Genomic DNA, 24,014 nt, shown 5'->3' with positions numbered 1-24,014 from the left:
GTGACAGTAGCGTCTGTTGCTAGTAAGAGTAGTTTTTAGTGTTGTGACAGTAACTTTTGTTGGTGAGGATAATAGCTTTTGGTTTTAGAGAGCGTAACTTTTGTTGGTGACAGTAACATTTGTTGTTGGTGACAGTGGCTTTTATGACATCGTCGGAGTTGGTCGGGAGTCGGCTGGAGAACCACTGGAGGTTTCCGGAGGTCGGTCGGAGACCTTGCCGGAGAGAGGAAAGATAATGATTGTTGACTTTTTCCTCCTTCTCCCCATGATATGGTGGGCCGTACATCCACGTGACTCGGATCAAGGATCCCAACTCTGGTAGAGTAATTTCTGAGTCAATGAAATATTTGGAGAAGTCTTTCGCATTCACCATGTGGTCATCTTTCGACCATAAACTTAGTCCTCCAGCTGTGTTCAAAGGATCGACACTATAACTGTGGGTATAACCCATCTGTGAACGTATAGAGTCAACATAGCTACTACTCTTATGAGTTTCTGAGAGAAAAATAAAATCAGGTGTGTGGGAGTGGGCTATCTCCCTCAAAGATTGTACTGTCAAAGGCTTGCCCAGGCCTTGACAGTTCCAAGTTATGCAATTCATTGTGGGCTTGCAGCTACGCTGGGCCAGCCGCCACAACCCTGGAGGTGGGTTAAATCCTCCATACCTAAGCCTTCCTTTTCTGATCTGACCACCTTATGTTTCTTACTAACAACTTTGGAGACACCAAGACTTTCCACAGGGAACCTGTCAAAAGATCATCAAAGGCACAGTAGCTTTCCGGAGCAGGGGGGTCACTTTCTTTACTCTCTTTGTCTATCTCTTCTACCCCTGCCCCTCCCTCTACCCCTACCCCTCCCATTTGATAAACGGAGGCCAGGGCTATGCACTATTTTTGTCTTCCTTTGGCTACCCCAGTTTGTAGCAGTTACATTTGTTATAACTTTCTGTTTTTTCTTACTTGTAACATCACTCTGCTATGAGTCTTGACTGGTAGGATTCTTTGTAGTGACTACAGGTGGTGAGATCTCTACCAATTTAACTGTTGATGTGGATTTTGCTGGGCCTTCAAAGTTGTCCATTGTAGCAGGGATCGGAGAGGTTGGCAAACAAGTAGTCTTCCTTCTTTTTAAAAGCCCAGGGGGGTATTACCTCCGGGTCAGCCCAGGGTCTCTGGTGTAAGTAGTACTTCAGCTCATTAAAGGCCCTTGTGACACTACCGTTCATGTACATTGCCCCATGTGCATCTGGGTCGAAGATGCTAGGGCCCCCACATTAATACCTTGGTTTAGGTACTACAACAATTGTCAGTGTGCTATCCCATTTTCTCTTGCTGGCATGGGAGGAGCTGTCGCCATCAAGAGCTGCAAGATGTGCCTTCTCACTTCTGTCATCACCGATCAGGCCCTTTCTACCAGAATTCAAGTTTGAATTTACCTCTGTATCACCAGTTCTCCTGCGAAAGATACCGGAAGTCGGAGCATAAGGAAACTCCAGTGGGAAGGAGGCTACACCATTAGCTTTACAAAAAATATGAGTAACCTGATCGATTAGAATGTAACTACATCCAATATGACTTACAATTATCAGTAATACGTCCTATTGCATATTTGTCTCCCAATCTTATTGTAAAACTTGTGGTGAGTAGTCACTTCCCAATTGACATTGATGGCCCAAAGTAGGCCACCTCTGGAAGCTTCAGCTTCAATTAATGTGAAAAGAAGACGGAAGAAATGTGGGAAAAAAAAAGGACACTGCAGATCTGCAGTTATTGCATGAGGCGCAAGTGGGAAATAACGTGCTATAGCAGGTAGGCGCTGTTCATGCTCATTTCTGATATACTACCCTGACACCACTGTCCCCAAGCTCACTCCGAAAACTACCATCAACATTTACCTTCAGTCTTCCACTAGGAGGTTTCCCAGCGAGCTTTCACCCTCTGTGACTTACTGCTCCCAGCCGGATGTGCTTGCTGTAGTCTTCCAAAAATTTCAAAGGCCAGGCAGCAGTTTTGTATGCATTAAACAAGCCCTCCTTCCACAAAATATTATCTCTCTCGGTTCACAAGGTCCACAAGTATAAGAAGAACGCATTCAGCTCCTGAGCACTAAGGCGGTCAATCACGTCTTTGACCCAGTCTTGTAAAGTACCAGATCCTACTGCTTTTGCAGAAAACGCACCTTTTATCATGGAGAGTAACCTTCTCATACAAAGCATGTTCTGTGGGTAAACATCATATACATACATGCCCTGAGATCAATATAAACCCAAGTTGTACGTACAATGTAAAATTCAAACTGCAATAATGGTTTTGAACTTGGATTAAGTTTTGAGAAAAAAATTCTGGTATCGAGCTGTTGAGGTTTTTTTCATGTTCTTAACCAGACAGAACAGATGCAGAGAATGAGAAATTTCTATACCCTAAAATATTTTTTTAGAGAAAAATAAATTTAGAAGTTCAAAGGATAAAATTTAACGGTAAATGTGGAATAGAAATTTGATATCTCAATCATTTTCCATAATTGAGAGCTTCAATTTAATTGTGTGCCCCAAGAAAAAAAAAATCTCCAATGTAGGGACGAAATGGTGGACATACCAGAGAGATTTTGCACGAGGAGAAAAAGAATCTCAGGTTCTGGTGGAGAAGAGGCAGCGGCTCAACAGTTCTGAAATTATGTCGTATTAATTTACATCAGTCAAACCAATTTAACATGTGGATCATGAAACCAGCGTATTTGTAGCAATTTCTACGGTCTTTGTAAAATCATTAATGGTTGTGTATGATCAGATGCAACTGTTAGTATCTGTCTAGAGCATGATTATATAAACAAGGTGAACAAGGTCGACATTAAAGACCTCACTCGGCTTCACAAAGGGAAATGGAAAACAAGTGGAATTTTCAGGGGAATGGAGAGCTCAAGCTGGTACCGGCACCCAGGATTCGAGGAGTTCTCAGCATGATAATGCAAAATCTCAACAAAGATGACCAAAGGACTACCATTCCTTTAGGCATCGGTGACCCTTCCGCTTTCCCATGCTTTCGGACTAGCATTTCAGCCGAAGATGCCATCGTTGAATCTGTTCGGTCGGGCAAGTTTAACTGCTATTCTCCCTCAATTGGTATTCTACCAGCAAGGAGGTATGTATAGCTAGCTTAGCTAGTCTTATGTAATAGCTTGGAGGTGTCATGTTTGTGTTTGAAATGTATTTCCGTTCTTCTTCTCTTCGGTGTTTATTTATAGTTTGAAAAATATGTAGTGTAACATGATTATGAAACAGGGCAATTGCAGATTATCTGTCAAATGATCTCCCATACAAGTTATCGCCTGACGATGTTTATGTTACAAGTGGATGTACGCATGCAATTGAAATGGTTCTGACAGCTATATCTCGGTCAAGTCCTGTTGCCAACATTCTGCTTCCAAGGCCAGGCTTCACTTTCTATGACACTCGGGCAGCCTATTCCAATCTGGAAGTTCGCCGATATGATCTGCTTCCAGAAAAGGGTTGGGAGGTTGATCTTGAAGCTCTTGAGGCACTGGCAGATGAATATACTGTTGCCATGGTCATCATCAATCCTGGAAATCCTTGTGGAAGTGTTTATACGTCTCAACATTTGAAGAAGGTTGTTCAAAACTACTACTCCCTCTCTTTTTCATGCTAATAGTGTATACAACAGGGTTTTTATCTATAAGTGATGCAAGAAGACTTGTGCAAATGTGAGTCTGCGATCAGTGAAATTTGGTACTTTTAAATGCTCCATGTAGTTCAGATCTGTATCTACTTATTGGAGTTCAGACCAGATTCTACTTATTGTAGCTCATCTATTCATTAATGATTGCAACCGAGTCTAACTTTACATTTATCCAAAAATTAACTGGTAATAATGCCATGTTATTCTCACTTGGAAGGTTATAGTACTCTATTTCCAAATTAAATTATTTTGATAGAAACATTAGTCAACTACATGAACCTAAAATTTAATTTACATTACAAGTTGATACTAGTGAGTGACGTTGCAATCTCTCAAGGAAGAAGGAAATTAATTATAGAGGTGAAGGGCAAATTGTGCTTATTAGTGGATAGTTTGCTACTACATAATTATTAGTCTGCTGAATTCTAGATTGCAGAGACAGCGAGGAAGCTTGGGATTCTTGTAATTGCTGATGAAGTGTATAACCATCTTACTTTCGGAAGTACTCCATTTGTGCCAATGGGGACATTTGGATCTATTGTCCCAGTTCTTACACTTGGTTCTATATCAAAGAGATGGATTGTACCTGGTTGGAGACTTGGTTGGATTGCCATCTGTGACCCCAATGCAATTCTTCAAAATTCGGGGGTACATATCTCCCATATTCTCTTTCTTCTACAAAAGCCATTTAAGAAAAATCTTCGCTATTTATGGCGTATGTAATTTTTTTTTTGAATCTTCTCATGTATTTGCTCTTGTCTTTTTACCCCTCAGATTATAAAGTCCATTACAGGATGTCTCGAAGTCTCATCGGATGCTCCAACCTTCATTCAGGTTCTGTAATTCAAGTAGAAGATGCAAATTTTAGAAATTTCAGAGAAGAAAAAATAGGCAGAGAGAAAAATGCCGCTCTGTGAAAACATACTATTGCTCTTTCCCTGAAATTTATATACCATTACTCTTCCTCTGATGATCAAATTTTGTACTTCTGTGGCTTTCATGGATCTCCAGGCAGCAATTCCTCAAATTATAGAGCACACAAAGGAGGATTTCTTTTTGAAAATAGTTGAGATGCTAAGAGGTGCTGCAGTCATATGTTTTGATAAACTTAATGAGATTCCCTGCATTACGTGCCCAAGCAAACCTGAGGGTTCCATGTTTGTAATGGTAATCAATTTCCATGTTTGTATGTGTTTCTGAGTCATTATGAAGATCTATAATTAGTAAATGGTAAATAATTCTTACATATGCTTGCAGGCAAAGCTGAATCTCTCATTGTTGGATGAAATTAGTGATGATGTTGAGTTCAGCCTCAAACTTGCCAAAGAGGAATCTGTCATAGTACTACCTGGTAATTACAAACACTCTTAATCCCAACCATCAAAATATTCAGTACTGCATAAACTTTATCTGTTTGCTATGAGTCCACCATATTGCAAAAAGTCAAACTGACGGTTTCTCTGTTATAACTAGGAAGTGAAACTGATTATGCTGCTCGAGTTTGTTTCCCAAGTTAGAACCATTTATATTTCACTTTTTCTTGTAGGTATGGCTGTTGGGTTGAAGAACTGGTTGCGGATAACGTTCGCTTGTGACCATTCAAGTCTTGAAGATGGCCTTGGGAGGATTAAAGGCTTCTGTGAAAGGCATGCCAAGAAAAAATAACATGCATGTGTTGCAATTCATAATAAGATGGAGTACATTCATACTGGTGGTGATCAACAACTCCTGGTTGGATTTCATGCTCCTCTCAAATGCTGGCTTTGATTTTTAATTAAGAATTTATAATTTTAGTGGAAAATAAATATTGACTAATCAGTCAATTACGTACTCAAAATGAATAAAATCCCTCTGTATCCTAAGGGTGATTTATAGGAGACCAGCCACTTCAGGTTGTCTCTTGCTATTCCATGCAGGTACATATAGTTCTTGCATGCAACTCCATTGAATTTTTATGACAATCAAAAGGGAGCAAACAGCTGTTAGATAAATGAATAACTGGATTAATTGGAAGTTTTCTGAGATGGTAAACGTGTTGTGAATTCTGGTTGTTACTGCAGTTATCCATATTTTTTCCCAGCCGCAATTTGAATATTTGGTAACGGCAGGGACTATTTGGTAATCTAATTCCAATTGGTAAATCTAGTTTAACTCTTCCTCCATAGTAAATCTATTTCAGACTCTTCTGTCTCTCCTCTCCTTCTACCAGTCGCCGTCGCTCACCGTCTTCACTCCGGTCAACTCATTCTGAACATCTCCTCCGATCCCCATCCTCCTCCAAGGTCACTACAGCGGCTGCAAGGGCATCATCATTCTCCGCCGCCTCCGCTCTCCCCTCATTCGCTTCAAACCCTCTCTGCTTTAATCTTTAGTGATTCTTTATTGATTGAAAGCTAGTCTTCTTCAGCGGCAACTCTGATAGTGTGGGATCTTTTTGTCGTCCAAGTCTTGGCTGCTCAATCCTCTGGTTTGCATCGGCATCTCCCCCCATCGATCTCAAAACCCTCCCTGTAATTAATTAAAGCCTTCACTGTGTACAGCTCCATCGCCATGGCCACCAAATTGAGATCACAATCCCAAAAAAATTAACACTAAGAAATTAATCAGCACCAGAAAACTGAGCTAGCTGTCAATTGAGGTCTTCACCTACAAAATTCTCTTCTACTCTGAAAATTGGGGAAAATGGATAGGCCGGGTTCAAGACAAGTGGAGAAATGACGACTTTACCCTTAAAAAATTAAGGGGTTGACGTCGTCGGTGACTTTATGTATACTAGACCAAAACACACGCTCCGTGTGTGAGTTTAATTTTGAAAAATAAAAAATAAATAAATAATCATTAGAGAAGATGTGGGGAGTTTCGGAATTTTTTTTTTGTTTTTTTTTACCTTTTTGCTGTGGAATTAGGCAGTTACAGAGAGAGATTTTAGGGAAAAATAAATTTAAATTTTATTTTATTATTTTGCTTATTACGATTATGTCCTCTATTTATTAAAAGATATTTTTAGATACTCCATGGTTTAAGGATTTAGTCGTCTTTTCACGTCCACTCTGGCTAACAAAGTCTCTTCTCTTAATAATAGTATAGATACATTTAGGTTGGGATAAGAGCTTTAGGTATCAAGTAGGCACAACCCCCTCTGTATGTTACTGAAAGCTAGTTATAGATCCAAGCATGGTACCCTCCTCCAACTGGTTGGCTCAAGGCTAATGTGGATGTAGGGGTCGTCAACGGGCCGGGCCGGGCCTTGTTATATTTTTAAATAATTGCGGGCCGGGCAGGGCCGGGCTTTATTAAAAATCAAATGATCCAAGCCCGTCCATATAAAGCGGGCCTTGCGGGCTTTTTCGGGCCGAGCCGGGCTTGGCCTTGCGGGCTTTTTTTGGGCCGGGCCTTGCCGGCTTTATTTATAAATAAATATTTAAAGACACAAGTTTTTTTTTTTAATCAAGCTTTGGAAATTCAATGAATAATGATCAAATACAACCAAAGATAACATATCTATATAACTATATTGTACCCAAAAAATCTATATTTATATATAGATACTAATTTATTGATAAATAAATTTTTAAAGACACTAATTTTTTATAAATCTATATTTATACATCATACACTCCAAAGAGCTACATATAGCAATTCAAAGAAAATGAGAAACCGACCGTTGGATGGGTTTATTACAATAAATTATGAGTGTGGTAAAAAATTTAGCCAATTTCACCATATTTTCGAATCCAGTCGGATTGGTCAACCGTAGTCACTTATATGTTTTATTGGTTGACCGATAGCGTGGCAACGGCGAAACGTGCTTATTTTTTCACATCACGTTTGTATATATTCCATTGATGGATGTGCGTGGACATAAGATAAAAAAAAATTAATTTTAATTACAAACACAATGGACTATACCAATTTTATTCCTAAAGTTATATGACTTATACATTTAAATTGTTTAGGTTCATTCTAAAGCAACCATGAAGTGGAAAATGTATTCGGAGAAACCAACCGCTCGATGAAGAGATTGTAATGTTTTATGGTGGTTTTAGAAAATCCAACCAATTTGGTTCTCGTTTCGAATTCGATCAACTAGGTCAAACGTAGTTACTCTTATAAACTTTTATTTATATATCATACACTCCAAAGAGCAACCCCTATCAATTCAAATAAAATGAAAAAACAGACCGTTTGATGAGTTTATTACAATAAATTATTAGTGTGGTAAAAAATTTAGCCAATTTCACCATATTTTCGAATCCGATCGGATTAGTCAACCGTAGACACTTATATGTTTTATTGGTTGACCGATGCCGTGACAACCTCAAAACGTGCTTATTTTTTCACATCACGTTTGTATATATTCCATCAATGGATATGCGTGGACATAAGATAAAAAAAATTAATTTTAATTACAAACACATTGGTCTATACCAATTTTTCTCCTAAAGTTGTATGACATATTCATTGTATTTAAATTGTTTAGGTTCATTCTAAAGCAATCATGGAGTGGAAAATGAATTCAGAGAAACCAACCGCTCAATTGAGAGATTGTAATGTTTTATGGTGGTTGTAGAAAATCCAGCCAATTTGGTTATCGTTTCGAATTCGATCAACTAGGTCAAACTTAGTAGAGTATAAACCTATATTTATATATCATATACTCCAAAGAGCAACCCATATCAATTCAAAGAAAATGGAAAAACCGACCGTTGGATGAGTTTATTACAATAAATTATGAGTGTGGTAAAACATTTAGCCAATTTCACCATATTTTCGAATCCGATCGAATTGGTCAACCGATATGTAGAATATATATATGCACATATTCTATATAGAATAATAGAAGTATAGGAACTTCCACACACTCACACACACACATATATATATATAAACACACACACACACACACGCGCACACACACACACACACATATATATATATATATATATATATATTATATATATAAACACACACACACACACACACACACATATATATATAAACACACACACACACACACACACACACACACACACACACATATATATATATATATATATATATATTATATATATAAACACACACACACACACACACACACATATATATATATATATATATATATATAAACACACACACACACACACACATATATATAATTATATATATATAAACACACACACACACATATAAAAATATATATACATATATATAAACACACACACACATATAATATATATCTATATATATATATTTATTATGCGGTAATGCATATATATCTTTTCTATATATATATATAACACACACACACACACACACACACACATATATATAAACACACACACAAATATATATCTATGTGTGAGTGTGTGTATATATATATTTATAAACACACACACACATATCTACACACACACACACAGATATATATATATATATATATAATATTTTACGGGCTTTTACGGGCCGGGCCTAGCGGGCCTTTGGCTGGCAGGGCCTACTGGCCGGGCGGGGTTTTTGCGGGCTTTTGGCCGGCCGCCCTCGGCCCACCGAGGCCGGCTTTTGCGGGTTTTTTGACGGGCCGGGCTGGGCTAAAAGCCCTCAGGGCCGGCGGGCCTCCATCGGCTCACTTGATCCGCGGGCTTTTTGATGAGGCCTATGTGGATGGAGCATTTGATGCTGTGACACATAGAGGGGCATTAGGTGTGGTAGTCCTGGATGAATCTGATCGGGTTGTTGCCAGGGCTTATAGCTAGGCGTTTGGAGGTGGTTATGTCTCCTGTATTGGAGGAGGCCAAGCCTTTGCAGGTATATATTTTGCCTGTCAACTTGTGGAGCAGTTTTACTTGGTTTATGTGGTTTTCAAATCAAATTGCCTTCAACTAATTCAAGCAGTTCAAGTAGTGGTTGAAGACACTTCGGAGTTGTGAAGATTGGTAAATGACATCTCTCATTCTCTCTCATCCTTACAAAGCTGTTTTTTCACTCATGTGTAGTGAAGCAAATACAGATGCTCATAATTTAGCTAACTATGCTCTATGGTGAGGTTTGCATATTTCTTGGAGTAGGAACATCCCTCCATAGCTTAAGGAACTCCTCAAAATCTGATGTACTCTTTTGATACATTAATAAAGTCTATCATCTCTTGCTAAAAAAATTAAAAATTAAATCGGATCCACAAAAATATAAAGAAATTATAGGAAACAATTTAATTAAATGAAGGACAATATTAGTCAAAGAATCTGCATGCATATCTCTTAAAATAATACATGATCAATTACTGCTATTAACACGCAATATTTCTTTATCACCTAATTAAATTCATTAATGTCATTGATCCAATCCCAAAAATCCAAAAAGAAATATAAATGGTAAAGTTTGTCTTTCAAGATTATGATGTGACAAGTCCTAGGGTTTAGCCGAGCATAGAGAGGAATCCGTCTAGTTGTGACAGGACCCGCCCCAGATTTCACCCTGAAATCCGAAGAGGCCCAGAGGGGCCCACCTTAGAAGAAATTCTACAAAAAATTTGACAGAACTTCCCATAAAAATGGACAACCCAAAACCTGTAGAAAAACATTTACACTTCTAAATCATCCATCCTTATTCTCCTGGAGCCACCCTGCTCCCTATATCACAACATCTCCCATTTCACAAACAATTCTGATACTTAAGAATATTAATCTCAAGAGTTATCAGAGCAATCTATTTCTTACGCGTATAAGAAGGTAGAATACAAGATAAACGATCAATACTTTTATAATGCGGAAGCTATGACAGCTATGTCTCAACCCCAAGTACGCTCGACCTCAAGCTAAACTGGCCTGCAAACTGGGCATTTAAAACCGAAGGGCCCAGGGAAAAAAACATTAAAAACCATTAGAGTGAGTGGACTAAAAATAAGTACTTTCGAATGTATAAGTAAAACTCAATGCTTTCCCAAGTTATTCTCTAAAATCTCGCATGCAGTAACAATCTTGGAAAATACTTTTAATCATCATCTTTACTGCAATCTCTTAAAATCTCATCCTCAATCCTTTTTAAAACATCATTTTCAAGAGGTTCGTTTGATGACTAGAAAGGACTGCTATCTAGTCATCTCATGCCATCTGGGAGGGACTGCCACCCAGAAGACGCATCAGAAGGGACTGCCAACCGGAACAGGAGGCGGTGGATAGAAATGACTGCCAACTAACCACATGTAGTCAGAAGGGACTGCCAACTACTACCTCATGTCACCTGGGAGGGACTGCCAACCCGGTGACGCATCGGAAGGGACTGCCAACCGGACTGTAGTCTGGAAGGGACTGCCAACCAGACTATTACCTAGAAGGGACTGCCAACTAGGTAATGCATGCATGTGCTGACTGATAGCCTCCTCAATAAACTGGAAACAACCTTTTTCAATTACTTGCTTTCGGAAAGAAACTTGCTGTTACTTCAATAAAACATTAAAAATTCACCGAAAGCATAACTCAGGATTATCTCGCTAAATCAAACCTCAATATCTCAATAAATTCTCGAAAGCATCTGCGAAAGCATAAATCAAATACTCTGTAAATCAATAAATGCTTTCGGAAAGAAAACTCAATCTAACTTCAAGGCTGATAAGTGCGGAGCTCAAAGCTCCATAAATCTCGATAATTCAATCATACTCAAATATTCGATGAAATATTCGTACTCGTGAATCCTCATACAAACTGATATTCGAAATCCATAATTCTCATAATATTTTCTGAATCAGTCACTTTTCGAAAATCATTTCTCAACTCAATAACTCCTGAATAACTATCTCAAAAATCTACTAAAAGCCCTCGGGAAGGAATTTCAATACTAAAAATCTCGTGACTCATAGAGCATAATAAATCTCAAGAAATCAAGCTCATAAACTCATAATACTCAATAATTCAAATAATAAATTAAACCTCAATCGGAAATTAATAATATACTGCATGCACATTTAATTTAAAATAAATGTCCACTCACAGTACTATTGATGCGATCACAAGGAGCTAGCATATTCTAAGATGTTTCTAGTTGTTTTTGTACCACAATTGAGTGCTGGTAGATTAGACTAGATGAATGATTTTTCCTTAGAATAGTGAGGTTGTTCTTACTTGTTTTAGGCTTGCTTTCTAGCAAGCGTCCCTTTAAATTTTAATGAGTTTAGTATTGGCTTAGATAAGTTATCTGGTTTTATCGGATTTCTTGTGTAAGTGTATATTAGACTCATGCCTGTTTTATGGGGTTTGATGACTAATAATATGAAATCCTATTAAAAAAAATAATAAATAAAAAAAAGATATGTTATGCTACGTGGAATTGAAAATAAAATTTGTATTTACTTACATGACATATTAAGGCATTAAATCTTAGATCATTTGAGTCCCCATATCATGGATCCGGATCCAAGGGCCATCATATTGACACGTCAGCTAAAAAAAAGTTTTTAAGGCTCATTTACGATAACTTTTCAATGCCAACCGCCGTTAACCCCCCTGGCTCTTTCTCTCTCTGCGCGCTCCTTCTTCGACCAAGAAACACTGCACTTCTCTGGCAGCTAGCCCATCCCCATGTCTTCTTCATATTTCAGCAATTGAGCTCTATGGTTATTTGTTAGGAATGGGATTTGAAGTATATTTTCATCAGCTTAATTAACTACATGCAGCAAGATGGAAATAGATTTGGTTGGAGGAAGAATGTTCTTCGACATCTCAGTCTGGGATTCTTAATTGCTGCACACAGCTTCAAGCTTCCGGGCATGAACAAGGAAAACTTATTCGAATCAATCATGTCAGCATCAATTTGGGAGGATCCCTATTATGACTGAAACAAAACAAAAAATTAAAGAATAAAAGAACTGAACAGATGGGGGGAAAGCGATCAACAACGACAGAAATGGTTAAACTTTCAGATATTGAAAATAGAAGAGAGGGAGAGAGAGCTGAGAAGAACAGATGAAGAGATGAAAAAGAGAAAGAACATCGAGATCGTTAATAGTGTTGAACAAGAGAGATAATGGAGAAGAGGAGGCGTCCCTGTGTCTTGAACCCATTGTAAACACGAAAATCTGAAAGCAAACAAGATACAGACACGTGTACAAAAATAATATATTTTATTAATTCAAGTGCAGGTTACAATCTTTGGTAATCCTCTGATTCGATCTCCGACGATGAATTTCACTCAAGGGCTCGACGCTTGATCTTGAGTTGGAAGATAGTCACGAGAGTCGACACGTGACGAGTGCTTTGGCTTGAGGTTGGTGATGAACCGGCTATTTGGCAGCTTGAGGGTTCTTCACACGAGCTTGGGAGGCTTCAGGAATTTTGAGAGTATTTCCTTCTCTTTTCTGGCTGAAGTCCTTCTCTTGATTTGAGAGGGGGTATTTATAGTGTCGGCGTCTCTCTCAATTTGGAACCCCTTGATGACACGTAATTAATTGTATTTTCCTTAATTACGTAATCAAATTAATCAGCGTTAATTAACTGATTTAATCACGATCATTAAGGAATTAGCCAATCAATTTAATGGCTGATTTTAATCACATTTTCCTTAATAACATAATCAAATCAACCAGCGTTAATTAGCTGATTTAATCACGACTATTTAAGGAATCAGCAAATTAATTTGATGACTGATTGTCGTCTTGATTATAAATTGATATCTAATCAGCAGACGAGATTTAATACTTGATTTGACTTGGAATCAACTTATTTAATTTGATTGATCCGCTTTAATATCAATTGATTTAGCCGGAGCAAATTCATTTATTGCCGTCGGGCCTTTCATGTGTCGCCAAATGTCATTCTCTGAGTCTGTGTGATTTTGCTGACTCACAAGCCACGTGGACATTTTGTGGGACCCACATGCAGACTAAATTTGTTCAGTCATAATTTTGAGTGTTGACCAAATTATTTAATGAATTTATTTTCACTAAATTTTTGGTGTCTACAAATGCCCCCACTTCAAGGTGCGCCGCAAACATGTCGTCACGTGTTGGAGGTGTGACTTGAAGTTTGAATTTGACCCTTTTTTTTTTTTTTTTTTCATAGCTTGACGCGGCACTTTGCTTCACTTGTAGCCACTTCTAGAACTCTGAAGTTGTAGAGATTCTTTTGGAATCTTGATTTAATTTCTTAGAGATTCTCCCGAAATGTTTTTGTAGAGATTCTCTGGCAATCAGGATTTAATTTTGTAAATATGGCAAAGACTTCAAATGGGCATGTGACAAAGCCCATAATATAAGAATATTTACATAATAAATCCTTAATTTTTTCAGAATAAAACATTTATTCACAAAATTTCTGCACTCAAAATATTATTGCCATATATAGCAGAAAATTTAGGATTTCTGCCATATTTTCCTAGTCTCAACTAGGAAATTAATGAAGTAAGAAACCCTAGTCGGTTAATTTAAAAGGACGGCCCCCTCACACATACTTTTCCAATCTGGCTTCTTCCAGACTTCAACAATAGAACTAGACTCGGCTGCCCATTCTCAACCGCCTTGCTCCATATTTGTCCTTGTGTTGCAGAGCAAACTGTCAAGGAATTAAAGGTGATTTGCCTTCACCCGTTTATTTATTTCTCAGTCAAGGGGTTAATGATAGCTTATGCTTACCGTCTCTTTCTCTATCCTCTGACAGGTACTGGAACCACTACTATTTCCTTGACTTGGGTTCCGCGAGTCGTCATCACATCATATTTTCTTTATTAAGGGGCAACGCAAGGCGGGATTCAAGTACTGTATTGCAGGCAAAGTCGACCTCGTCTCTGGTAGGAGAAATCCTTCAGGTCTCTCTCTCTCTCTCACTTTTTTTATTTCTGTAAAGCTTTGGGACTCATGATTGCATGTGCCTTTCTGGACACAATTCCATGATTTCATCCCTTTTTATACATATATATGCATACATGTATACATATATCCACGTACCCTTCTGCCATAATTCCATGATTGATTCTTTATATATATATATATATATATGTGCACGTGCAGTCTAATCAATCATGCTTTTTGCTCTCTGTTTTTTTTTTTTTTTTTTTTGGCTGAGTTCGAAACATGAACTTTTTCTCACGTGCCACACTCCCTTATGATGCTGCCGCAGCCACCCTTTTTTTTTTTTTTTTTCTCGCACCTTACATGCATTTTTCAGAGCTGTTCTAAATATATAAATATATATATATATATATATATATATATTCTTTCTTTTCAGGTGTTTGGTGATAATTGAAGAACCCCTACTCTGCTTTCTTTATTTACTGCCTGTTGCTGTCAATTTCTTCCCTTGAGCTCCGCAAATCTTCAAGCTGAGGTATGGCTTTCTGTCCTCTTTTTTACTTTCGAAATAAAGCTTTGTTCAATCATCTATCTTCTGACCATGGATATGCATGCACATATAGACCTAATCAAGCATGATCTATTTGTTCCATGGCTCATCCTTTTACATCCTTTTCATATGCTATGACGTAATTGCTTTCTTTTTCTTCTTTTTTAGATGTTACACGGATCTGAAAATATATATTTATATATACATTTTTTTCTTTCTCTTTTTGTGACGTCACCCTCTTCTTTTTTAATGGCGCACAATTTTATATGTATATATATATATATATATATATATATATATATTTTCTTTCTTTTTCAGAGTTTTGGTGATCACTGAAGAACGCAGACGACCTAAGCGCTTGGATTCCTCCACTTTTGTGTGTGGCAGGGTCCGCCAAAAGCAATTAGGCTTTGCGTGTTTATTGACGTCAAAGAGAAGAGCGTAAACGTCCTAAACGCTTGGATTCCTTCACCTTTGCTCGTGGTAGGGTCCACCAAAAGCGGTTAGGCTTTACGTATTTGGTGATTCACGAAGAGAAGAACGCGGACGTCCTAAACGCTTGGATTCCTCCACCTTTGTGCGTGGTAGGGTCCACTAAAAACGGTTAGGCTTCGCGTATTTGGTGACTCACGGAGAGAAGAACGTGGACGTCCTAAACGCTTGGATTCCTCCACTTTGTGCGTGGTAGGGTCCACCAAAAGCGGTTAGGCTTCGCGTACGTCATCAGGCACTCGCGATCGCACTTCCCGTCCTTTTGTGGCCATGGCTTTCTTCAAGTGCTTCAAGAAAGGGACAGTCACCATCCTCGACAATCCGGAGGACACGCTAAGTGATGGCACTACTCTGCAGGTGTATCCATCATTGACTGGGCCTCAAGCAATCGATATCCCTCCTTATGACCCTTCAGCTCACATCCTCTAGTGGACCCATGTGGCACCTCGCCAGCTACTGAAGGAAGAATGTGAACGTCCTAAATGCTTGGATTCCTCCATCTTTTGGGCATGGGAGAATCCGCTTCAAGCAGTTAGACTTGGAATATTTATCAACTATCGAAGGAAGAACGTGAACATCCTAAATGCTTGGATTCCTCCATCTTTTGGACATGGGAGAATCCGCTTCAAGCAGTTAGGCTTTGCGTATTCGTCGATAACCAAAGAAGGCGCGAACTTCCAAAGATTGTGCGGAGTCATGCTCTCGGTAGATATTTAATATTTGAGTTCTTCACGTGCATCTCTTCTTTGAGTTGGCGGACAGCTCCAAATGCTTGAGTCATTGAATCCAATTGTGATCTTGACACATCTCTGAGCAGACCCATCTTCTTGCTTTGGAATGACTGGACTCGAAGTAATTTTCCGAGCTGCCTACGTACTCCTTCCAAAGAAAGAGATCAAGTCATCACGTAGTTCAAGGATTTATGGATGAAGTGAAATTTTTTTTTTGTTGGTCTTTTTTTTTTGCTTGAGCCGCCCTTTCGGGTTTTCAACTAAAACGGATTTTTTTTTTTGGTGCCATGTGCAGTTTAAGCTCGTGCTGGCTAGGAGCGTCTGTTTTGCGCCACGTGCAGTTTAGGCTCTTTCTGGCGAACGTCTTTTTTGCGCCACGTGCAGTTTAGGCTCTTGCTGGCTAGGAGCGTTGCAATTCTTCTATGCTCTAAGGCAATTTGGGCAAGTAGCATGCCCCCAGCAAAGGCGATGACGACTCTGCTTCAAGTTGATCAAAGATGATAGCAGCATGATTTGATTGAGCCATGTCATCTTCAATGTCTAAACAGATTTTTCCTTGTTGTGCAAGCTTCATGATGAGGTCTTTCAACACAAAGCACTTCTCTGTCGGGTGACCGATGACACGGTGGTATTTGCAATACTTTGGTTCATTGATGCGATGCATCTCTTCTGGACGTTTGCAGTATGGCAATTTAATTACTTTCTTTTGAAGCAAATCTTCCAACATGTCAGCAACATCGGAATCTGGAAAAGGGTAACTTTTAGCTTCTAGCTCTTTAAGAGTGCGCCGCCTTGTTTGATCATGAGTCGGCTCCAACTTGTTTTGGTTATTTGACTTGACTCGTGCAGTGATCTTGACAGGAGTTGTGATCGCCAAAGACTCCATGACACGTTTCTGATTATGTGATTCAACGATTTCATCTTTTCTTCGACTATGACTAGCGATGCTAAATTCCATGTCATGAGCTCGAGTGGCAAGTTCTTCAAAGGTGCGAGGCTTTATCCCTTGAAGGATGTATAGTAAGTCCCAATGCATGCCTTGAATGCACATTTCTACTGCTGACAACTCTGAGAGTCGATCCTTGCAGTCGAGGCTTAGTGCACGCCAACGGTTGATGAATTCTATAGCCGACTCGTCATTCTGTTGTTTGGTGTTGGTGAGCTCTAACATGCTCACAATGCGACGTGTACTGAAGAAGCGATTCAAGAACTCTTTTTCAATTTGCTCCCAGCTGTCAATGGATTCAGACTCCAATTCTGTAAACCATTTGAATGCTGTCCCTCGGAGTGAGCGAACGAATTGTTTCACAAGATAGTCGCCATCTGTGCCAGCACTATTGCATGTCTCGATGAAATGTGCAATGTGTTGCTTGGGGTTACCTTTGCCATCGAATTGTTGAAACTTGGGAGGCTGGTATCCAGTTGGCATCCTCAAATTGTCGAGCCGTTTCGTATAAGGTTTGGAATACGTTAGTGTATCCTGAGATGGACCACCATATTGAGCTCTGATCGTGTTAGCAATCATGTCTTGAAGTTGTTGAATTGACCATGAAGCTAGAATGAAATTTGATTCTTCTTTTTGTTCAGAAAATGATTTGCTAGATGAGTCTTTCTTATGACCACGCAGACCTTTTTCTGAGTCATCGCCACGTTGAGTTTCTAACTTCTCCATGAGCGCAGCAATTTCCATATCCTTCTCTTCAATAGTTTTCTGTAGCTTCACAACTGCTTCAGCCAATTGGGCTATTTGAGTCGTCTGTTCTTCCACGGTGGTGACCCCTACTACCATGACTTGCATAGCAAAAGAGGAATCTTCCCATGTCTCTTCCGTTTGGTTATCAAAAGACGAACTGGGGCGTAGGTGTGTACTCTGATCAATACTGGCAGTGTGCAAAGAAGAATGTTCCCTTGAGTCGCTTGAGCTTGCTGACCATCTTTTCTTAGTGAGGTTTGCCCCCATTGTTGTCGAAATGATGATCGGCTGATGTGACCGAGATGGATGAGTTATGAATGTCGCGAGTTGAGACGACTCACTCCAAGCGGTATGATTTTTAAGGTTTTTACTCATTTTCAGAATAGCTACCTTATTGGTCTTGTTTGTTGATTTGAGTTGAATCATCTTTGAAGCCATATGCTGAAGATGATCACTTGAGATTGTCAGAGAAAGAGATGAGAGGCAGAGATGGTCCCACTGGGCGTGCCAATTTGTAAACACGAAAATCTGAAAGCAAACAAGATACAGACACGTGTACAAAAATAATATATTTTATTAATTCAAGTGCGGGTTGAAATGATGATCGGCTGAAATAGCCTCACAATTTAACCCTGCAAAATGTAGTTGTCAGTATAGGATAAGCAGGGATCGTTCAGTCCGGGGATTGTAGGGTACACCTACACAAAAAGGTCAATTAACAAATAAAAGAATTAAATGGGGGGTTTTGAATTTTGGTTCCTAATCTACTTAAAAATAAAAACAAAACAAATAAACCTATATACAATGATCGACTTCCCTAACCTAGACCAATACCACTTGGAAATTACTAAGTGTAAAAACAGAAAATCCATTTCAACATGCTACAAAAATGTGCCCATCTTTAATGCCTAGATAAGAGCTCAAATGAAAAGCCTCAGCGGATCAATCCATTTATCTGATTCGTTCTAATGTAGGCATGGATCGGAAAAGTCCTTACCAAGCCTAATACTACTAATTTTTGAAAACACTCAGCGTAATTCTCTTAACTAGTAGTATTATCTAACCCTCGAATCAACTCACACGTGCAAATTAACCATTACACATAGAATTTAACACGTAATTTCCAGAGTCATTTAATCATTAAGGCATGATTTTTACCACTCGTTAGAACTAATTACTACTTGTTTAACTCAGCGTCTTAACAAATAACAATTGCTCTTGGCAAATTAAGCAAACACACAAGAACACTCAGCGTGATTCTAGCATGCAAACTTATGAACCTAACTCTGAAAATTACCTAAACACATAAAAGGGCACAAGATTGTAACATGCATCATAAAAGAATTCTCGAAATTAACTCAATAATAAACTGAAAATCTCAAAATTTTTAATAAAAATATTCTGAAAATTTCGTGTCTCCAATTACACAACTCACAAATTGAAACACACAAAACCGAAATAAAAATTGTAAGTAGAGTCATAGTTACACTTTGAAGCTTTCCTCAGCGGCTTAGCAACACGGTGATTAACTTGTCTCTGCTATGGTGGTGGAGCGTCCTTGACTCATCGCCTAAGAGCTTTGTAGATTGATGGATGGATGGTGTCACGGTCTTGTAGGTGATGGAAGTTTAAGAAGTGAATTGGGCAGAGTCTCGGAAAAGTTTTTGGCCAGGAAGTGATGCAAATTCAGTTCTGGACGTTGCCTATTTATAGGGGAGCATTGGTTGGCTTTTGTCGATCATACCCTTCATCATTGGACGGATGAGATTGCACCGTATTTCCTTTAATTTTCCAGCTGAAACATCTTTCTCCTTTAAGGCCTTAACTCCTCTCATAATGGGGCAATTCCTTTAATTTCCAAGTTGAAACATCTTTCTCCTTTATTCTCCAACTGAAAACGTCTTTCACTTTATTTCCCTTCTTCATTGCTTGGTCAACCTGATTTAATAAAGGGCAGAAAATTAAATTCTTTTAGAGAAAATAAAAAGAATTAAAATAATTTAATTTCAGAAAAATACTCCTATAAATTATATCTTAAGGCCCACAGATTTGCATGACGGTGAGGAATCCTGATCCAGCTAGGATTCTTCATGAATTTTGCGTTTTCTGCCTATTTCACTCCAAACACTCTACAAGACTCTTAAAATGACTCGATGACTCAAAACACGAAACTTAAGGGAGAAACAAGGCTAAAATGGGGCACATATTCAATAATATCGTCACACTTTTTGGTCCTATCAACTACCCCACACTTAGCTTTTGCTAGTCCCTTAGCAAAACAAAAATACAAAACAAAACAACGACTCGACAAAAAAACAAGTAAATGACTCTACTTCCCCTAACTGTTGTCTCAGAGACTCCAAACTCATGGCTTTCACGTTAAACACTTAATCAAAATTGCATAGATAATTCCATGGTTAATAAACCTGTGACATTCATATGACTAAGCAAGATATGGAGAACTTAAGTTAAACAGTGAATGATAGCATGTTTCGAACAAGTCCAATCCAAACTCACAGGGCATACTCTCAACTTTTCTCTCAGAAATGGGTATGCTTAAAAGCTTAACTCTCAAGTATATGCAAGAGAATAAATTGTAAGGCAACAAACAGCTTGCATATTTCATCAATAAACGCATTTTGTGAAGAATTATTAAAGACCTCAAGAAATGACTAAGTGCACAAATGGACCTAAACCATAAGCTCGACTGCGTTCCTGACTCCACTAACCAAAGACTGCCCATCTCAAGGATCAAGTCAGCACTTAAAACAGGTTGTAATGGGGCTAAGCTAGGGTTTTTGAAATGAAGATTAAGGATACAAAAATCCTAAGGACCTAGCAGAGCATATAAGGACCACCTTATGTCATTATTTTTGTAGACCAAATATCATTGTTTTGGGCCAAACCTTCACTCTAACCAACATGGGAATGGACAAAGGCATAATTTTCAACTTTGAGCCTTCTACAAATTTGAAAGTCCAAAACCACACTTCAATAATTTCCCAAGAGTTTTCTTTTCAATTTTTCTTCTATTTTTGCCGCTTTTCTTTCTTTCTTTTTCATTTTCATTTTCTTTCATTTTTTTTTCTTGGATTTTCCCCACCCCACACTTGTCTTTCATCGTCACCCCTACATACTATGTCATGCTCTACTAAGTCCCTAAGACAAGGGTAGAGATATCCTGTACTAAGCTCATGGTAGGGTAGTGAGGGTGATGAAACAAAGGTTTTCAACGTAGGCTCAAAGGGGTTCATTCTAAGGAGTCCCACGACGGGCACAATTGGGGACACATGCTTGTTTGGCTATGGTGGTTACCCTAATGCCTTCTATCCTATCCAGGATCAGTGCATATTATGGCATACAAGTTTTGACAGTCACAACAGCCGAGTTCTAGTACTCTGTAGTCCATTAAAATCTATGGCACATGATCATTGGATTTTCAAAGAATGATGAGGTTTTGCAAATACAGCCATGAAATTCTGAATTTATCAATAAGCACTCAAAAAGAAAGTATTTTAGCTCAACAGCTCACTTAGGGTCAAATGAATCAGACTTAATCCTAGCATGCTTAATGAACCAAGTTACAATCCTATCTCAAATCTTCATACAAGCATCACAACGTCGATTAACCACAGAATTCAATTAAGTCATATTTCGATTGTGAAAACCTTCAGCCATGAATTCAGAGACATGTTCATCCTAGACGTTAGGGGCATCCTAAGACTCAAACACACAAAAAGACTATAAAACTAACTTCTTTTTTTTTTTTTTTTTACTGAAAAAAAATCTGAAATGAAGGTGTAAACCCACCCCACACTTAGAATCTACATTGTCCTCAATGTAGGCAAAAAATATGGTATATAGACCCTAAATATGGGGGGCTACGAAAATAAGGAAAGGGTAAAATAAATAAACAAACAAACTGACACAAGTACAATTCAACTAAGCAAGTGAAGGGATAGAAATTTCAAACTCTCGTTGATGGCTCCTCCACAGATTCGATTGAAATGGGTTGCCTCCCATGCAGCGCTTTAATATTTATAGTCCTTCAGCCTGGACTCTTCTCCTTGTTCACACGTCATGGGGTGCCTTCTGGAGGGGTATCTCTTCCAATGTGTGCTCCACCAAGGATTCGTAGTAGGGCTTGAGACGATGCCCATTTACCTTGAACTCCTTCCCCGTCTTCTCACTCTTGATCTCTACAGCACCATGAGCAAACACATTTGTAACTATAAACGGGCCAACCCAACGAGAACGAAGTTTACCCGGGAATAGCTTAAGTCTAGAATGGAATAACAGAACTTTCTGGCCCACTTGGAAGCTTTTTCCGCGAATCATTTTGTCATGGTAGGCCTTTGTCTTCTCCTTGTAGATCCATGAAGCATCGTAGGCCTCATTCCTTATTTCCTCAAGCTCATTTAGCTGTAGCTTCCTATGTAGGCCCGCTTCATCATAATCCATGTTGAACTTCTGGACAGCCCACCAGGCCTTGTGCTCTAGCTCCACTGGAAGGTGGCATGCCTTTCCGTAGGCCAACCTAAAGGGAGACATCCCAATTGGTGTCTTGTAGGCCGTTCTGTAGGCCCACAACGCATCATCCAATCTCTGGCTCCAATCCTTCCTTGTCGGGCCCACTGTCTTCTCGAGTATCCTCTTGATCTCCCTGTTGGATACCTCTGCTTGGCCACTGGTCTGAGGGTGGTAGGGCGTTGACACCTTATGGGTTACCCCATACTTCTTCAGCAAAGCCTCTATTGTACGGTTGCAAAAGTGAGAACCTCCATCACTGATTAGCACACGTGGCACTCCAAACCTGGAAAATATGTTAGTTTTCAAGAAACCTGCAACCACTTTTGAATCGTTAGTCCTGGTGGCTTTTGCTTCCACCCACTTTGATACATAGTCCACAGCCAATAGTATATATAAACAACCATTAGACGAGGGAAATGGGCCCATAAAGTCAATGCCCCAAACATCAAAAATTTCTACATTTATTATTGGGTTCATGGGCATTTGATCTTTTGGGCCAAGATTACCAGTCCGTTGGCACCTATCACAAGAAATACAAAACAAGTTTGCATCCTTGAAGATAGTGGGCCAATAAAATCCACAATCTAAGACCTTCAAGGCTGTTCTACGAGGCCCAAAGTGGCCTCCACAAGCCTCACTATGGCAAAATGACAGAATTGACCTATGCTCAGACTCTGGGACACATCTCCTAATGACTTGGTCACTACAATGTTTCCATAAATAGGGCTCATCCCAAATAAAGTGCCTAGCCATTTTCTTCAATTTATCCTTACTAGCTTTGGAAAGTGTGTCAGGAAATGTCCTAGTGACTAAATAATTAACTATGTCCGCATACCAGGGCACACTAACCTCTATCCCAAAGAGCTGCTCATCTGGGAAAGTTTCCTGTAGGGGCTGGATGTCTTCCTCATGTATTATCCTACTCAAATGGTCCGCCACCACATTCTCGCTGCCCTTCTTGTCCTTGATCTCTAGGTCAAACTCCTGAAGCAACAAGATCCATCGAATCAATCTGGGCTTGGCCTCCTTCTTGATCATCAGATATCTCAAGGCTGCATGGTCAGAGTAAACAATTACTTTAGAGTGCAATAAATAAGAACGAAACTTATCTAAAGCAAAGACTACAGCTAAGAGTTCTTTTTCAGTGGTGGAGTAGTTGAGCTGGGCATCGTTGAGGGTCCGAGAAGCATAGTAAATAGCATAGGGCTTCTTATCCTTCCTCTGGCCCAACACAGCTCCAACAGCATAGTCCGATGCATCACACATAAGCTCGAAGGGTAGACTCCAATCTGGAGGGCATATGATGGGGGCCGTGGTCAACAACTCCTTGAGCTTTTCAAACGCCTTCTTGCAATCCTCATTGAACACAAAGGGCACGTCCTTTTGCAATAGGGCACACATAGGTCTCGCCACCTTGGAGAAGTCTTTGATGAACCGCCTGTAAAATCCTGCATGACCAAGAAAAGAGCGTACCTCCCTCACAGTTGTGGGGGAGGGTAAGTGACGTACAAGATCAACCTTAGCCTTATCTACCTCAATGCCCCTATTAGAT

General features: G+C 39.2%; 1 protein-coding gene across 1 annotated transcript; it reads left to right on the top strand.

Moving 5' to 3' along the window:
* Positions 1 to 1,823: 1,823 nt before the first annotated feature.
* On the top strand, positions 1,824 to 5,603 carry LOC112188948 (nicotianamine aminotransferase 1). Its single transcript, XM_024328190.2, has 7 exons — positions 1,824 to 3,137; positions 3,278 to 3,623; positions 4,122 to 4,340; positions 4,467 to 4,526; positions 4,704 to 4,859; positions 4,950 to 5,043; positions 5,239 to 5,603. Exons 1-7 carry the CDS (start codon positions 2,878 to 2,880, stop codon positions 5,355 to 5,357), a joined length of 1,254 nt encoding a protein of 417 aa, XP_024183958.1. The 5' UTR covers positions 1,824 to 2,877; the 3' UTR covers positions 5,358 to 5,603.
* Positions 5,604 to 24,014: the final 18,411 nt, after the last annotated feature.

The sequence above is a fragment of the Rosa chinensis genome, chromosome 2 (assembly GCF_002994745.2).
Source record: "Rosa chinensis cultivar Old Blush chromosome 2, RchiOBHm-V2, whole genome shotgun sequence".
Classification (NCBI taxonomy): Eukaryota; Viridiplantae; Streptophyta; class Magnoliopsida; order Rosales; family Rosaceae; genus Rosa; species Rosa chinensis.
This window is presented reverse-complemented; position numbering and strand designations above follow the sequence as displayed.